General features: G+C 28.0%; 3 protein-coding genes across 3 annotated transcripts in view; 2 read left to right on the top strand and 1 right to left on the bottom strand.

The window, feature by feature from the left end:
- The window catches only part of Phum_PHUM148860 (uncharacterized protein), a gene marked incomplete at both ends in the record, with an annotated part of 22,309 nt that extends 14,275 nt beyond the window's left edge, over positions 1-8,034 (top strand). Inside the window, 6 exons of the mRNA XM_002424693.1 lie at positions 4,050-4,072; positions 4,985-5,119; positions 5,425-5,537; positions 6,559-6,708; positions 6,792-7,714; positions 7,801-8,034. Of these exons, the coding sequence (XP_002424738.1) occupies positions 4,050-4,072; positions 4,985-5,119; positions 5,425-5,537; positions 6,559-6,708; positions 6,792-7,714; positions 7,801-8,034 (1,578 nt within the window). The remainder of the gene's footprint in view (positions 1-4,049; positions 4,073-4,984; positions 5,120-5,424; positions 5,538-6,558; positions 6,709-6,791; positions 7,715-7,800) is intronic.
- Positions 8,035-9,900: 1,866 nt separating this feature from the next.
- Positions 9,901-12,594, top strand: Phum_PHUM148850 (26S proteasome non-ATPase regulatory subunit, putative; the record flags this gene model as incomplete). The annotated part of the gene is made up of 1 exon (XM_002424692.1): positions 9,901-12,594. One exon carries the CDS (start codon positions 9,901-9,903, stop codon positions 12,592-12,594), a length of 2,694 nt encoding a protein of 897 aa, XP_002424737.1.
- A 490-nt stretch (positions 12,595-13,084) lies between these two features.
- On the bottom strand, positions 13,085-17,837 carry Phum_PHUM148840 (cation-transporting ATPase 13a1, putative; the record flags this gene model as incomplete). The annotated part of the gene is made up of 16 exons (XM_002424691.1): positions 13,085-13,195; positions 13,280-13,423; positions 13,503-13,629; positions 13,700-13,872; positions 13,954-14,150; positions 14,253-14,379; positions 14,446-14,718; positions 14,810-15,019; positions 15,168-15,404; positions 15,489-15,822; positions 15,917-16,037; positions 16,113-16,433; positions 16,517-16,669; positions 16,757-17,139; positions 17,227-17,510; positions 17,577-17,837. 16 exons carry the CDS (start codon positions 17,835-17,837, stop codon positions 13,085-13,087), a joined length of 3,456 nt encoding a protein of 1,151 aa, XP_002424736.1.
- Between the last annotated feature and the right edge of the window lie 371 nt (positions 17,838-18,208).

Here is an 18,208-nt window from a genome sequence, read left to right as displayed (position 1 = left end):
AAAGTAAAAAAAAAAAAAAAAAAAAAAAAAAATTTTTATTTATATATAAAAATTAAAAACGAGATTTCAAATTTTTTTTTTTTTTTTTTTTTTTTTTTTACATCCTAACAACATGATGACAGAATTGTTATTTTGACCCTTTAAAAATTTCCCTATTTAAATGGAAACAAAAAAAGGGGATAAAAAGTTTTTTTTTTTTTTTTTTTTATAACCCGTTTTTAAAAAATTAAATCATTAAATTCGTAAAAAAAAAAAGGGCAAATATTTGAAAAAAATTTAATTAATTTTTTATCATTTTTCCCCCCAGGCCCCCCCCCCCCAAAGTAATTAAAAAAGTAAGGACTTTAAAAAAAAAAAAAATTTTTTTTGAGTTAAAATCAACAAAAACAACAATAATTATGGGGTAAAATTTATTTATTTTTTTTTTTTTTACGTAATGTTGTCACCCTGTCTCGCGAAATAAAACCGTTTGCGAAAATATAAACGAATGAATAATTTTTTTTTTATTTATTTTAATATTTATTTACTTAAGTTTAAAATCCTAACGAGAGAGAGAGAGAGAGAAACTTATTTAATTATATTCAACACCACGTTTTAAATTTTTTTTTTTTTTTTTTTTTTTTTTTTGGTTGTTGGCAACTCTTTTTTTTTTATCATAAACATTTTTTCAACGTTTGTTTTGATTTAAAAAGTTATAAACTACTTTTCATTTTTAAAAAAAATTATTAATTATTATTATTTATAGTGATAAAGTATAAAAAAAAAAATAATTATTATTAAATTTTTAAACTCTATTATTTTAAGTCGTCGTCTGCTACTATTATCATTATTTATTTTCGTTTTCGTTTAAACGATTTAAATTTTTAAAGAAAATAAGGTTAATTTTAAAAAAATCCTATTACGTAAACAACAACGAAAAAGAAATTTTTTTTTTTTTTTTTAATTGAATAAAAGTAAATAAATTTTTTTCGAAAGCTCAACATTATAAAAGGATTCAAAAAAATTTTTAACCTTCTTATAAATAAATGAATGAATACCTTAATAGGTACCTTTTTTCATTAAAAAAGCCATCTTCACGAAAATAAAACAAACAACCAGGTATTATAAGTTTTGTATCGATTGTTAATAGAGAGCAGACGAATTAATTTTTTTTGAACGCATATTAGTAACTCGATTATGATGAAATATGTAAGTATTTAATAACAAACAAGAATCAATTAAAATTATAAAATATTTAATTATTATTATTATTATTATTATTACTTATTCAACGTAATTTATCGATCGATTTAAAAAAAAAAAAATAACGAACACGATAATAATAATAATTTAAATTTAACGACGAATAAAATAAAAATAAATAAATAAATTTTTTTTTTTTTTGTGCAACCGTTTAAATGCGTTTTTTTATTATTATCATTTTTTTTTTTTTTTTTTTTTTTTGATAAATGACTTTTGAAAATAAAAAAAAGTAAACTTTCATTTTTGTATATGTATGTTTTGTCCCCCTTAAATATTCTTTTTTTTTTAAAAAAAAAAAAAAAACTTTCCCCATCTTTTTCCAAAAAAATTTAAATTTTTTTTTAAAAATTGGGTCCGTATTTAATTAGTAAAGGGAAACTGCAATTGAGTTTTTTTTAACTTCAATGGGAACATCTTACGATCTTAGTTCAAAAAAAAAAAAAAAAGAAAAAAAAACTCCCTTAAAAATTAACATAATTGGGAGAACAACTAAAAATATTAAATTTTAGAATTATTTAATAACGATCCCGAAATAACAAAAACAAAAACAACAACAACAACAACAACAACATGAGAAAAAACGTTTTTTGTGTGTGTGTGTTTAAAGGAACCAAACGTGAGAATTCAAGAAGGTTAGATTAATTTAATTATTAATTTCATTGAAAAAAAAAAAAAAGGATGCGAAATTTATGGGCAAAACGAGAATTTTTTTTTTTTTTTTATTCGTACAAGGAAGTAAAACCTCTTACGTAAAAAAAAAAAAGAAGAAAGAAGAAAATTAATTTTTAATTTTATTGCTTTAAGGGTGTACGTAAGGAATTGTGTGACGACACAACAATACATGTAAAAATTTAATCAATTAATTAAAAATAATTTTTTATAACGTTATTTATTGTAAAAACTCAGAAAACCCTTTTCGAATTTGATAATATATATAAAAAAATATCATTTGGCCCATTACTTTCTAATTTGCCCTATTTTAACGAGCGACCATTTTTAAAAATTTAATGGTGGGGATGATGGAACATTCATACAACCATTTAGTCATGACAAATATTGAAAAAGAGTAACATTAGAGTTTGTTTAGGACGTTATTTACTATTTACTACTACCTTTGACGACCTACGCCAATCAGAATAAAAAGGCAAAAATTTTCCAAAATTTTTTTCTAATATATATATATATATATATATAGGAAAGTGTTTGTTATAATAATGTTGCGGCAGTCAATGCCTTGCTTGGATTTGTGTTGAGAGTGGAGAAAGTGGTCGTTGTACTCATATATTTCTCCTTTTAAACCGTTTCTTTTGACTTTTCTTTCCTTTCTTAAATAAAAACCGAGATTGGTTTTTTTTTTTTTTTTTTTAATATTTAATAAAGAATTAATAAGTCGCGCATGCGCTAACGGTTAAATATAAAATAAAAGAGAATTACCATCCACTTCTCCGCGCATATAGCCCTTAGTTTCACAAGATGGTAGTGTTACCAGTCAGGTTGTGCGTTTTTTTTCTCGTTTTGGGATTAGGTAAGTTAAACATTTTATCTATCCAAGTCAATTTCGTCATCAATTATTGAATGAATTATGTTAAAAGTTAAATCGCAAAAAAAAAAAAAATAAGAAAAAAGTAATTTTTTTAGAATTGATTTTTTTTTTTTTTTAAAAATTTTGTCGGTTTTTTTTTTTTAATTTTTTTTGTCAATCTGTCTGGAATTAAGAAGCCGGTTAGGTTTTGGAAAAGCCAAAAATTTCAATAAAATATGTTATTAAACAGGTCAAGGAGCTTATGTGACCTGTGGAAAATCGATAATTAAAATTTTCTTTTATCATTGCAATTACTTGCATTTTTATCAAAAATCATTATACGATTATATTAACGGTAAAGAGACTTTACGGGTCAATAAAATCATATTTTAAATTTTCCCAACACCTGATTAGTGCCCCCTCTTACAAGTAATTTAAGTAAAAGTCATCAAATCAACCATTTTTTTTTTTTTTTTTTTTTTTTTTTTTTCAAAACGAACGGGTCTTAATCAATCGTAAAAGTATATTGCAAAACTTAGGAATTTTTTAAGGTCAAAATTTTAATTTTTTTTTTTTTGCAAGATGTTTCTCTTATTATTTACAAATTACAATAACCGACTCTTATTCCGTAATAAAAATGTTTTCAAAAAAAAAAAAAAAAAAAAAAGTAATTTTGAAAATGAAATGAAAAAAATTCATTTATGAATGTGTGATTAATGAAAGAAACTGTTAATTGTTATAAATTATGTATTCATTGAATTATTTGTTTTTGAAAAAATAAATGAGAAATCATGTATTGACAAGGTTAACATCTTTTCTAAAATTCAACCTTTCAATCTTAAAGTCAGTCAGACGTTTTCCATTGAACTGGTCAATACCGTCACTATCTTTTTGGTAAATCATGTTAAAAGTACGTTAATTCAAATTCTTCATAGGAAAAAGCAATTATAAAAAGTTCATCATCGTCTGATAAGGTCTCGCAACTCCATTAATCACCTTAACGAAAAAAAAAATAAAACGATTCCACAATTACTTAAAAAATTATTTAGCAACGAGAGCCCTAATAAATATTTTCTAAAACCACGTAAAACCGAATTGCAAATTTTTAATATCTAATTTATTTTTACGTTAACCTAAGAGACTCGTTTGTTCATTAATATTTTTTATCGTAGGTTTATCTTCATTGGTACGTAACAAAAGACAAGATGATGAAGGGGATGAACCTTCAGTAGATGAACTTTGTTCAAACAGGCCTCCAGATGAATATTTTCGATTGACGACCGAGGGGGATTGCAGAGATGTAGTTCGGTAATAATTATTTTTGTTTACTTTAATCATATTTATAAAAAAAAAAAAAATGTGTTTTTTTATTCTCTCATGACAAAAGCTTTTAAAAAAAAGCTACAAACAACTTACACAAAGCAGCAATGAATTGGATGAAAATTTCACTTTAGAGAAAGTACGTTTGCAATAATCCCAATAAAAAAAAAAAATTACAATCAATCATCATTCAACTCATCCTTTTTTTTTTTTTTTTTTTTTTACTGTCTATCTAAAGAAGAAATGAACGTACAAAGCAATAAAATTATTAACTTTCTAATTTCTTATTGAAAATTGGCCAGAAGGATAAACTCGAAATGGTTTCTTAAATTTATAATGAATATGCATCTTTCCTTTAAAAATAATAAAAAAAAAAAAAAAAACGAAAATTGATATTTTATTCCTGAAAGTAAATTATAATGACTGACTGACTGGTGAAAGCTTATTTAGTGGTTTTCTGTTAATTTTAAATTATCATTTGTAGTAGTCGTAGGGGAGTAGTAGTCGTCACTCGTATTCTTTTTTTTTTTTTTTGTTCTGGCAAATGAATACGACCGAGTAAAATGATCCAAAGAAGAGCCAAAGAAACTTTTTTTTTTTTTTAGGATAATTTTAGAAATCTAAACATATAAGACAACACACACACACACACATTTACGTTTCTTTTAAATATCTAGATCCATTATTTAATCTATGAAAGATGGTTACGTAATCAAATTGGTTTTCAAATATTAAAGTTATTATTATTATTATTATTATTATTATTATTATTATTATTATTATTATTATTTGTAAATTAGGCAATACCTCCGGCGTTGTATGTATATTTATGAGAAATAATGAAACGGGTAAAAATTATGTAAATAAATTTAGGCTGTACTTAATAAATTAATAATTTAGGTGTGACAAAGCCGGAGAAAATGGAGTTACTCGATTAGCAGCTGTTCGATGCCCGAACGGATTGGCCTTCGACATCGACAGACAGACTTGCGATTGGAAAACTCACGTTAAAAATTGTGATCAATTGGAGAGTGAGTACACAAGAATATTAACCAAAGGGAACCAATGACAAAATGTGCCTAAAACTTTTAATATCTTGGAAAGTTGATGTGGCCTAATGTGTAACAGTGAAGAACAGGTCTTCTTCATTAAAAAAAAATAAAAAAAATAAAAAACTTCCTGCTTAATCAACACTTTCAACTAGTTTTAACTAATATTTCTTTTCATGACAAATAAAAAAAAATTAACAAGAAGAAGAAGATTCGGGTTCAACTTGTTAATGGTTTCCTATATTATTTACTAATACAACTAATTCGAAATTATTTTATCAATTTTACCAGGTGCACAAAATCTGGTATTAAACAAATCACTTGTCCTTCTGGGTTGGCTTTCGACATTGATAAACAAACTTGTGACTGGAGGGCTAAAGTGACCAACTGTGACAAACTCGACAGTAAGTTAATTTTGGGAGGCAAAGGTTGTAAAGAGAAGATGAGGGATTCGCAAATAGATAGTAGATTTTGTTCTATAGGTGAAGGTTCAAAATATTTTTGTAAAAATTAGTCACAGTGGTAGAAATAAGGGTGGGTGGGAAGGGGAAAAGTTTTAGTTGTACAGTAGTTTAGTTTTTGTTTTGGTTAAAGAATCAAAATTCGCTTTGGTACATATTACATTAGACCTTATTTCGGGTAACTTGGTTTGCTTTGTAAAATATACATTTTTTAAAAAGTATGTCATTTTGAATGTCACAACGTTAAGTCGAGACATTTAAACGTTGCCGTAAGAAAATTATTATTATTTATTTTCAGCATTACATAAAATGGGGTTTTCACCCGGTTGCAAGTTTTCAAGGTATTATTATTTTGTGTAAATACTTTTCCTTTTTTTTTTTAAGTATTGTACAGTTTTAATGGCATTAAATGTAAATTCATCGATAAATTTGAAATATCACAATAATAATAGTAGTTTTTAGATACTTATTTATGTACGTAATAGCCAACTCACAAGTTCTTCTAGAACATAATTTTTTTAATGTGGTAATATAACTAACCATTAATTTTAAACAAAAAGTTATTAAACATTTTAAATTATTCTTTTGTGGTGGTGGTCGTTATTAATTTAATGTTATTTTTATGAGTCATTTTGCAAAATAATTGCAAAACGGTAATGTATACAATTTATAAAGTGCTTAGAGCTTTTTAGGTGTTTTTTTTTTAAATAGTTATAGCGTTCGAAGTAAAAAAAATAAAATAAAATTTCGAAAATTGTGCATGCAATATAAATTAGTGATATTAAAAAATTATTGGATTAGCAAAATATAATTAGAAAATTTTAGTTTTATTATCGCCGCGGTGAATGTAAAATAAATGTTTTGAATCGTAGAAATTATAAGTATTTCTTTTAAAAAATCGCGTTATTTTGAAAAAAAAACTTTAGCTCACTCAACTTAATAATTTTTTTGTTTCACTCACCAGAACCAAGAAAAGTCCTTCCAATATTGAAAACCGATGAACCTGTTTGCCCAGAAGGAAAACTTTCATGTGGAAATGGCGAGTGCATTGACAAAGAACTCTTCTGTAATGATAAACCAGATTGTAAAGATGAATCTGATGAAAATGCTTGCAGTAAGTAAAAATTAACTTAAAGTAATAATATATTATTAAAATTTATTTAAAAATTAATCGGGAGTATGAATGAATTATTACAGCCGTGGAATCAGATCCCAACCGAGCACCCGATTGTGATCCCACCCAATGTATTTTACCAGATTGTTTTTGCTCTGCTGATGGTACTAGGATTCCTGGACAAATTGAACCAAATCAAGTTCCACAAATGATAACAATTACTTTTAATGGAGCCGTCAATGTAGATAATATAGACTTGTACGAAGAAATTTTCAACGGACTAAGACAAAATCCAAACGGTTGTCAAATCAGAGGAACGTTCTTTGTTTCTCACAAATATACCAATTATTCAGCCGTACAAGATTTACACAGAAGGGGACACGAAATTTCAGTCTTTTCTTTGACTCATAAAGATGATCCAAAATACTGGACTGAAGGAAGTTATGATGACTGGTTGGCCGAAATGGCAGGTGCCAGGCTCATTATTGAAAGATTCGCCAACGTTACTGATGGATCTGTGATTGGTGTCAGAGCACCTTACTTAAGAGTAGGAGGAAACAAACAATTCGAAATGATGGCTGATCAATTTTTCGTATACGATGCATCAATAACTGCACCTTTAGGTCGTGTTCCAATCTGGCCGTACACTTTGTATTTTAGAATGCCACACAAATGTAATGGAAACGCTCAAAATTGCCCAAGTAGAAGTCATCCAGTTTGGGAAATGGTCATGAACGAACTTGACAGAAGAGATGACCCCACCTTTGACGAATCTTTGCCAGGTTGTCACATGGTCGATTCTTGTTCTAACATTCAAACTGGTGAACAATTTGCCAGATTATTGAGACACAATTTCAACAGACATTTCAACAGCAACAGGGCTCCTTTGGGTCTTCATTTCCACGCTTCATGGTTAAAAAGCAAAAAGGAATTTAGAGAAGAACTTATTAAATTTATTGAAGAAATGTTGGACAGAAACGATGTTTACTTTGTAACAATGTTGCAAGTATGTAAAAAATTTTATACAAATCTTTATACTATTCAAATTAAAATAATTCTTTTAACTATTCAAAAATCTATTCTTTTACATAGGTTATTCAATGGATGCAAAATCCAACAGAACTGACAGCTTTGAGAGACTTCCAAGAATGGAAGGAAAAATGTGATGTCAAAGGACAGCCCTACTGCTCTTTGCCAAACGCTTGCCCACTTACAACTAGGGAATTGCCTGGTGAAACTTTGCGTCTTTTTACATGTATGGAATGTCCAAATAATTACCCATGGATTTTAGATCCTACAGGTGATGGTTTTTCTGCCAAAAAATGAACAAAAATAACATATTAAACATAATTTAGGACATTAGCTGAAACATGCAAAATAAAACTTAATAGGCAGGCCTGTTGAGTCAAATTTCAACTGGTAAAATTTATTCTTCACAAATACATTATCAATAAACTTATATAAAAAATAGACAAATTCTCAATACAGTAGAAAAACAAAAATTAATTTAAATAAATTAACTACTGCTATAAAGAAGAAAATATCTGATTTGATTGTCCTAAGTGTAAAAACTAGTCTAAAAACTTCTTGAAATTGTTACAAAAAAAAGTAAATTTTTACAATTTTATTATATTAAATTTTGTGTAAATTTAATTTAAAAATGTATTTTTTCAATTGATTATTTACTGATTTTTGACTACAGAGAAGCATAATATTGACTAGACATTAAAAAAGCAGGCATGCTAAATTTGTTTCACTTTTTGGCAAGTGAAATCATTACTTGTATTATTATTATTGTTTTCTTTTTTTTTTAAATTCTTTTTCAATTATTTATAAATTTCATGAATTTTATATAATAAAAAATTAAATGTAGATAATTTTTTTTTTTTTTTTTTAATAAAAATACTTGATTAAGCTCATTTACATTTCAAAGAAAAGCAGAATTGTAGAAAGATTTTAGACACTTTAATAAAATTCAATAATTTTTAAAACTTTTATAAGTAAAGGAAATTTATTTGAAAAGTGTCTAAATATATATGATGGGTTGTATTGCATATTATGTAGCAAGAAATATACAATTTGTTATTGATGACCATAAAAAAAAAATTTTCTCCAATATTTTTTTGCATCCTTTTATTTAAACCTTTTTAAATTTTAAAACTGTATATATTCCCAAATAAAAAAAAATTAAAAGCAAATTCAAATTTTGTTAGGTACTACAAATTCAATCGAATTTAGGTTATGACTTTTGTGATACTCTAATTCTTAAATTTTATGATTTTAATTTTTTTGATTTATGGTATTTGATTGCATTCACTAAAGTAATTTTAAATAAAAGTTTAATTTACCTTTATACTTTTTAAAACAATAATAAAAATAAATTTGCAGAATCTTAGAATCTTTACACACATTGCACAAGGGACAATAAAATATTTAAATGTAAAAGCTACTATACACATACTATACTATATATACACATATATGTGTACTATGTATGCAGATAATGGTTCAAAAATTTTACAAAAAATAATCTACTTATAATTATAAATTTTACACTTAATATTATTATACTTTACATTACACTTTATTTTATACTTTTAAAACATCTTTGAATAATAATAATTAATATTTGTATAGATAAATTACAGACTAGAAGTAAAGTATAGGTTTACCTGTAATAAATGATTTTTTTACTCCTTTCCTTTTAATCCTCTATTACGAACACTTTAATTTCTTTTTCATAAAATAAAATTTCACAACACTCACTATCATTCACTCACTTCAAATTCACTCACTATTTCATTATTCAAACAAAAAACTAAATATTAATTAATTAATTAAACCTAAAATTTCAGCGCGCACAAAAAGTTTTAGTACCAACTAAACGCGGGTTTTACTTTCAGTGATGAATGCTTTTTTCACAAAATTTGCTTTTAATAGTAGCAAAAGCTATTTTTATATACATTTATAAATTACTAAAACAAAGTTAACTATTTTAAAACTTAAAAATTTTAAATTTGAAAACTTTTTTTATAAAATTTTAACGCAGAAGCCTTACAAAATTTAATAATTTACTTTAAAAAAATATTTGCTACTGTTAATTATTGCCGCATTCACCATATTGCTTTGGATGACAAGTCGGTTTTGAGTTTTCTATCAACAAATAGTATAAATTATCATTTTTAAGTGAAAATGACACCTTCAGTGAAAAAGAATGATCAACCTACGCCAAAGCCAAAAAGTGAAGACACTGAGAAAATGGAAATGTCAGAAGAAGATAAGCTTCTACAAGAAGAATTAAACATGCTAGTAGAAAGGTTACTTGAAAATGATGCAAGTCTTTATCCATTAGCTCTAGAAACATTAAGTGCAAGGATAAGAGCGTCAACCACATCAATGACCTCTGTTCCAAAGCCTTTGAAGTTCATGAGACCGCATTATGACAAAATGAAGAAAGTATATGAAAAAATTACCAAATCCGAAACTAAAGCTTTTTGTGCTGATATTATTTCTGTATTAGCTATGACAATGAGTGAAGAACGAGAATGTCTTAAATACAGATTACTCGGATCTTACACAAATATTGTTGATTGGGGTCATGAGTATGTAAGGCATTTGGCAGGTGAAATTTCCGCAGAATGGGCAAATACCACTCCTGAAGATCAAAAATTAAGAGAACAGTTAAAAGTATTAGCTAAAAATATTGTTCCTTACCAAATGAAACACAATGCAGAGGCTGAAGCTTGTGATTTACTAATGGAAATTGAATCATTAGAAATGCTAAAAGAATATGTGGATGAAAATGCTTATCAAAGAGTTTGTTTGTATCTCACGAGTTGTGTTCCGTACATGCCAGAAGGAGGAGAACATTTACTTCAAGTTGCTACTGAACTATTTTTGCACTTTGGTCAGTATCCTCAGGCTTTAAGATTAGCTTTACAGCTTAATATTCAAAAAGATAATAAAGCTCAGATTGAAAAAATATTTTCATCTTGCCCCGATCCAAGTGTTCAAAAGCAATTGGCATTTATGTTGGGCAGACAGCAAATTTTTATTGATAAATCTCAGAACATGGATGATGATGATGATGATTTAGTCGAGTTGATGTCTAACTCACTTCGAAGTAATCAATTTATCAACCTTGCCAGGGAACTAGATATTATGGAAGCTAAAACACCTGAAGATATATATAAGTCTCACTTAGAAAACACAAGACCTCATTTTGGAAGTGGTCAAGTAGATTCTGCTAGACAAAATCTTGCAGCTTCTTTTGTAAATGGCTTTGTTAATGCCGGTTTTGGTCAAGATAAATTATTGATAGAAGATGGAAATAAGTGGCTTTACAAAAACAAAGAACATGGAATGCTCAGTGCAACTGCTTCTTTGGGTTTAATTTTGCTTTGGGATGTGGACGGAGGATTGACTCCGATAGATAAATATTTATATTCTGCAGAAGATTACATTAAATCTGGAGCTTTATTAGCTTGTGGAATTGTTAACTGTGGTGTAAGGAATGAGTGCGATCCTGCTTTGGCTTTACTTTCGGATTACGTTCTTCACAGCAGTAATATTATGAGAATTGGAGCGATATTAGGCTTAGGGTTAGCCTACGCTGGTAGTAATAGACAAGTAGTTTTGAATCTACTCTTTCCTATATTTAGTGATCCAAAATCTAATATGGAAGTCATAGGGATAGCAGCTTTAGCCTGTGGTCTCATATCTGTTGGATCGTGCAATCCTGAAGTTACAGATACAATTGTTCAAACAATGATGATGCCACGGAGGGAAAGTGATTTAAGAGATACTTATGCTCGATTTCTTCCCCTTGGTGTAGGTTTAAATTTATTAGGAAAACAAACTGCTTGTGAAGCAGTCACAGCAGCTCTTGAAGTTACGCCTGAACCTTACAGATCAATGTCGACAACTCTTGTTCAAGTTTGTGCTTATGCAGGTACAGGTAATGTACTGAAAATTCAAAAGCTTTTGCATATCTTAAGTGAACACTATGAACCATATAATGAAAAAGAAGATACTAAGAAAGATAAAAAAGAAAAAATTGATGAGGATAAGAAAAAGGAGGAAAGGGAAAAAGACTTGAGCTCTCAGCAAGCTGTCGCAGTTCTTGGTATTGCTCTAATTGCTTTAGGAGAAGATATAGGAACTGAAATGGCTTACAGAACATTTGGACAGCTATTAAGATATTGTGAACCAGTTATAAGGAAATCAGTACCATTAGCTTTGGGTCTTATATCAGTATCCAATCCAAAAATGAACATATTAGATACCTTAAGTAAATTTTCACATGACAGCGATAACGAAGTCGCTCATAATGCAATATTCAGTATGGGATTGGTTGGAGCTGGTACAAACAATGCCAGATTAGCTGCCATGTTGAGACAGTTAGCTCAGTATCATGCAAAAGACCCTAATAATCTTTTTATGGTTAGATTGGCTCAAGGATTGGTTTATCTTGGAAAAGGCACACTCACTTTATCTCCATATCACTCTGATAGACAATTGTTGAGTCCAGTTGCATTGGCTGGTCTCCTTTCTTGCATAATCGGATTCTTAGATGTAAAAAACATAATTTTAGGAAAATCTCATTATATTTTATATTGCTTAGCTGCCGCTATTCAACCTAGAATGCTAGTAACATTTGATGAAAAACTCAGACAGTTAGCAGTACCAGTAAGAGTAGGTTTGGCTGTAGATGTAGTTGGTCAAGCTGGAAAACCGAAAACAATCACAGGTTTCCAAACACATACCACACCTGTTCTCCTTTCTCATGGCGAAAGAGCTGAATTAGCCACAGATGAATACATACCTCTAACACCTATTATGGAAGGATTTGTCATTCTAAAACCAAATCCTGACTTTAAAAAGTGAATAAGAAAATAATGTATTTAAATGATATATAAAAAAAATATGTATTATATTGATAAGAGAAAATTATTGTCACAATGAAAGAAAAAAATTTAAAGAAATATGCAGGTAATTAATTTGTTATATTTCATTGTGCTCTCAAAAAGTTATCTTGAGTCTTAATGTAATTTAATTTTTTTTTCTTTTTCCATCTGTAGAACTTGAAAGGAATCGAAATGTTCAGGCAGATACGAGGAAATGTGAATTTGAAGATTAGTGTCGTTTCATTTGACAAATTCATTCATTTATTTATTTTTGTTTTTTTTTTATTTACTTTGTATTATTCATAAATAAAAGAAATAGATTTTAATTATTGTTATTATTGTGCCACCTTTTTATATTTTAAAATACTTAACAATTACAAAAAAAAAAAATAATAATAATAATAATAATAATAATAATAATAATTTAATAAATATCAAATTATATAAAACTGATCTCAATTGCTTCTTCACTATTGAGGAATTTTTAATTTTCCTTCTCCCAATAACCAAAGGCATATTCTATCCAGGGCAAATGATAGTACGAAATCTGCCAATATTACTTTGAATAAAACCCATTTAAACTAAAAATAATAAAATAATAATGATAATAATAACTAGTCATTTCTTTTTAAATGCATGATAAGAATGTAAATTAACGCATTTACCTCGTCAGAAAAATCAACTATTTCAAGATATTGGGAAATATCTGGAAAAATACCAAAAGCCAAACATATTATGCCAACGGATGACCCGACGATACTTATCATCAATGATTTATTTTCCCAAAAGCTTTCCATAAAAGGATGGCCCTTGAATAAAAATTATAAAAAAATTATTATTGTTTGCAAAACGTGAAATAAAAATTGATTGATTGATTTCAAAGTTTACCCTATAATTAACAGCTATGGTTGACACTTGAAAAGCTATAGATATAATATAGACTGTACTGTTAAGTATGTTAGATTCGAAGACTTCGGCTGCATCTTTGTTATCATCATCAGATTCCAAAGGTAAGCTGCAAATAAACATTTTTTTTTGGTATCGACTCTTAAATTACTATCAATCATAATCACAAAATTATTTACCTGGAAGTATTATTTGGTTTTTCTGATTTTTCAAGAGCCGTTCTTAGAGTAGCTTCCTGAACTAAATATATTAAGCAGGTAAAATGTACGAAAAACTGGAGTAACACAGTCATTATTGTATAAACGTTAAATATGTTTGGAAGAGGTCTTTGCTTTGATAAAGTCTTCAAAGGCTAAAATTTAAATTTAATCTTTACCGTTTTTAAAATTTTCATTTTAAAAACAACAGTATAATTGTAAATTTCTTTTTTTACCTTTGATTTTGAAATAAAAAGGAAACACATGGCCAACATGAGACCCTGAGCAGTAGCTTGTATATCACTGAATTTTATACCATCCAGATAAAGCACTGATTGACTGTATGCTAATATCAATGCATTTAAAGCAAGTATTTTAAACATTTGAAGAGTGGTCACCAATGTACACCTTCCTTGCTTAATGACGTGACAAACTTTAAATTAAAAAAATATTTTAGTTTTAAATTAAATGTGTTAAAACAAATAAAATTGTAATAATTAATTTTTTTTAAATGCAAAACATTAGCACAACTTACTGCATTCAATTGATGAAAGTTTGCTGGTGAAAGGAGCTGCTATGCTGGCATCTCCCAACTTAACGTACGTTCTCTCTTCCATTTCCATACGAAGTCTTTCAAAATGCGTAGAGGTATTACTATTGAGCTTTAAAACGATAATTTTAATATTTTTTATTATATTTCAATGAGGTTAACGAATGCTAAAACTTACTGTTTTTCTTTCCGCTGGCAAAGGAAGCGTAGGTTTCTTTCGAGGGCTCAAAAAGCTAGGTGCCGTCGACATGATGGCTACTCCTACATCTGCATGTTTTAAAGCACCCACATCGTTCGTGCCATCTCCGCACATGGCAGTACAATAACCTAATGATTTCAGAGCAATTACAATTTGCTCCTTTTGCTTGGGAGCTACCCTAGCAAATACGGTAACGTACGGTAATATTTTACGAAAGTAATTTTCATTCTGAGACATTAGTGCATTCAAACCCTAAAAAAAAAATTAAAGTTAAAGTTAGTAAAAAAAAAAAAATGTATTTTTAATAAAACGTTACTTTATTTATTAAGTAAAAAAATTTTACTTCTCCTGTCAAACACAAATCATATTTTCCCGTTATGACTCCCCAATTGTCAATGTCAAATGGAATCTGTACCGTTTGATCTATACTTTCCCATAACCACTTTTCACTCCCTGTATTTTTAAAAAGCAAAGTTGTATTTTTTTTTGTAAATTTCAATTCTTTAGCAACGTGACAAGCGGTTAAAGCATTGTCCCCCGTTATCATAACGACCTAAAAAGTATTTTAAAAAATTTTTTTTTATACGGATATTGATAATACTTAAAATAATAATATTTCATAGTAGACAATAATAAGAAAAATGAAGATGGTGGAAATTATATTATTTACTTCAAATTATAAGTTAATTTAAAATACTAACGTGATGAGAAGAATTGATGATTTCTTGAATTACTCTTTTGGAATCAGGTTTTAAAGGACATGAAATAACCACAAAACCGGTAAACTTCAATTTACATTCTACTTGTTCCCTAGTCAGATCCCGAAGCTGTTGATGTGATATACATCCGAGATCTTTCCAGCCCAATGCTAAAATTCTGGCACCTCGCCTTGACATTTCTAAATAAATGTCATCATAATCCGATGGAATTTCTGAAAACTGAATGAAATACGATTGCAAAATTAGAAAAAATAGATATCACAAAACCTTTTTTTTTTTTAAACGACAGACTTCTATGCGTACCATGCTTTTCAATGTTTCAGGTGCTCCTTTTACAGTAACAATATAATTAGTATCACTAGTACCTGGTATTATATAACCAGCAATCACAGACATTCTTTTTAAGGCTGAAGAAAAATGAAATCTCTGGAAAATTTTCAAACCAGGAATTTTTCCTTTTTTCGGCGTAACGTTATCACCTTTAGATAAGTTCCAATCCATTGCACTCAAAGTAGCTTTCTCTAAAGGATCTCCAACGATGCCTTCATCAAGCTGAGCTAATGAATGACAAGTAGCTAATACTTGCAAGCTTTCTTTAGGACTATCATTTAGTGGTAAAATGTCATTTTTATTTTCACTAAAAAAAATAAATGTTATAATACAACAAAAAATGAAAATATGATTTTATTAAAAAATGACAAAGTAATAAAATAAATTAAAGTAAAACTTACGACAACCCAGCTAGACCTTCCACAATTAAACTATCACTGGTTAATGTTCCCGTTTTGTCAAAGCAGCAAATTTGAACTTTTCCAGCGAAAGGAATGCGAAATGGTTCAGTGCAAAAGACAACTATCACCAAAAGTAATTTTAATGCATTTTCAAAATTTAATTATTAACATAAGTATTAATGAAAACTTTTCTTACATAATTGGGATAATGACACTAGAGATGTATTAACTGCTAATGATAATTCTATGGGTAATTCTGGAGGCACAACAGAAGTTAATATAAGTATGCATTCCAAAAGTAATTTATAACGGCTTCGATTTGGATCTTCACATCCTTTAATCCAAACGTAGCTAGCAGCAATTATAGCGAAAAATAATAAAAATAATATAAAAGCAAATGTTTCAAGATTATTGGCTGTGACACGCTTAACACCGAAAAGAATTGTTCGGAGTAATTTTCCTTGAGATGTATTAAAACCTGTTCTTAAGACATAAGCAATGCAACCATTATCCTGAGCTAAAAAAAAAAAAAAAAATACTTTCTTTAGGGGTACAAAATATTGCTTTAAAAAATCAGGGACTTTGCAAAAATAAAATTACCTCTCAGTTTTGTGGAGTTTTTACTAGGGGGTGTGTGCTGCACAACTTTAGTGCCACCAAATAATACATGAAGTTTACCATGTGTTTCTATATTTAAAAAGGTTTCACTATCTGCATTTTCAATAGGTTCTTTCATTTGTGGCACAGATTCACCTAATGAAAAAAAAAAATTAAGAAATTACTACTTAAATCTTTCTAATATTTGTAATGAAAATATCGAAACCTAAATTATTAATTTACCTGTTAACATACTCTCATCAACTATACAAGGACCTCTTAAAAGCAACATATCACAAGGAACTAAATAGTCATATTGTGATCTTGTCATTGAAACAATATCACCAGGTCTTAACTGATCACTTTTTACAAATCTCCATTTTCTGTTTCTGTAGGTCTGGATCATATATGGTTTATTACCCATGTTTCTAATTTCAGCCATGTTTCGTAATTGTTGTTGAACTAATATACATTCAAAAACTATTAACATGACAAATGTAAAAACTGAATACAACCAATATTCATCCAGACACCACAAAGCAACACAAAGAATTTGAAAGACGAAAAATGGAGCAGTTGCTCGCTCTTGAAATAATTCAAAAAACTCAGGAACCACCATGTCCATTCTAAGATGAAAAAAAAAAAAAATTAAAAATAAAAAAAATTTTTATATAAGCTAACTTTAATATAGTTAAAAAAAAAAAATTAATTACGTATTAATTCCATATTCCATCTCAGCAGCAAGCAATCCATCGTCATCCTGATAACCTTTCCAATCCATATATTTTCCAAAAGAGTAATTAATTGGAAATTCGACTCCTCTAAAATTTTTTTTATCAGGATCCCAAACATATTTTGTTTTTTGGAACATAAACCAAAGACTTTCACTTTCATTTTCATTATTAATTTTAGTGCGATGTAAATTAACTAATTCTGATGAGCCATTATTAGAAGTGGGGACAACTTTAGCTAATGTTGCGGATAAGTGATTAGAAGCCTTTAAATAAAATTTAAAAGTAATTCTCCTAAATATGTTTCATTTAATCTGAAACATTATAATTACCTTATTACAGGTGAAAAAGCATCGCACGTGCACGGACCAATGACAGCATAAACAACAAAATAATTGGCACAATCCAATTAAACTCACACCTATAATTCCAGCTTCATAATAGTCCCAAACACCATAAACAAAAAACCAAATATACGTCCAAGAAGAATATAGAATTATAAACGGTAATACAAATCCATTTAAAATGAATGGACGTGGAACATAAAGTGTAACAGATTGAACCAATTCATCAATCTTAGGTTGAGATGCCATTATTTTTTTTTTTTTTTTTTTTTTTGTAATTATATTAAAATTTCATTCTTCAAGTCGAATTAAAATTAATTTTAAACTTAAAAATTTTTTTACACTAAAAAATTAAATAAATGTTAATTTACTTTACAGTTAAAATTTTACATTCTGTGAAACTAAATTTTAACTGTTAAAATATATATAAATTAAGAGACATTTAAAAATAACTAGATTACTTAATTGCTATTGAGTTGTTTATCTAATAACAAACAAAACACTTACAATATAATTTATAAAACAACTCAATGGTCAATGAAAGAGAAAAGGGTGGAAAATTTGCTACAGCCACGTCAATACCATACAGTCTCGCGAACCTGAATTAATTCAGCCGGGTC

The sequence above is a fragment of the Pediculus humanus genome, genomic scaffold, assembly GCF_000006295.1.
Source record: "Pediculus humanus corporis 1103172107488 genomic scaffold, whole genome shotgun sequence".
Taxonomy (NCBI): Eukaryota; Metazoa; Arthropoda; class Insecta; order Psocodea; family Pediculidae; genus Pediculus; species Pediculus humanus.
This window is presented reverse-complemented; position numbering and strand designations above follow the sequence as displayed.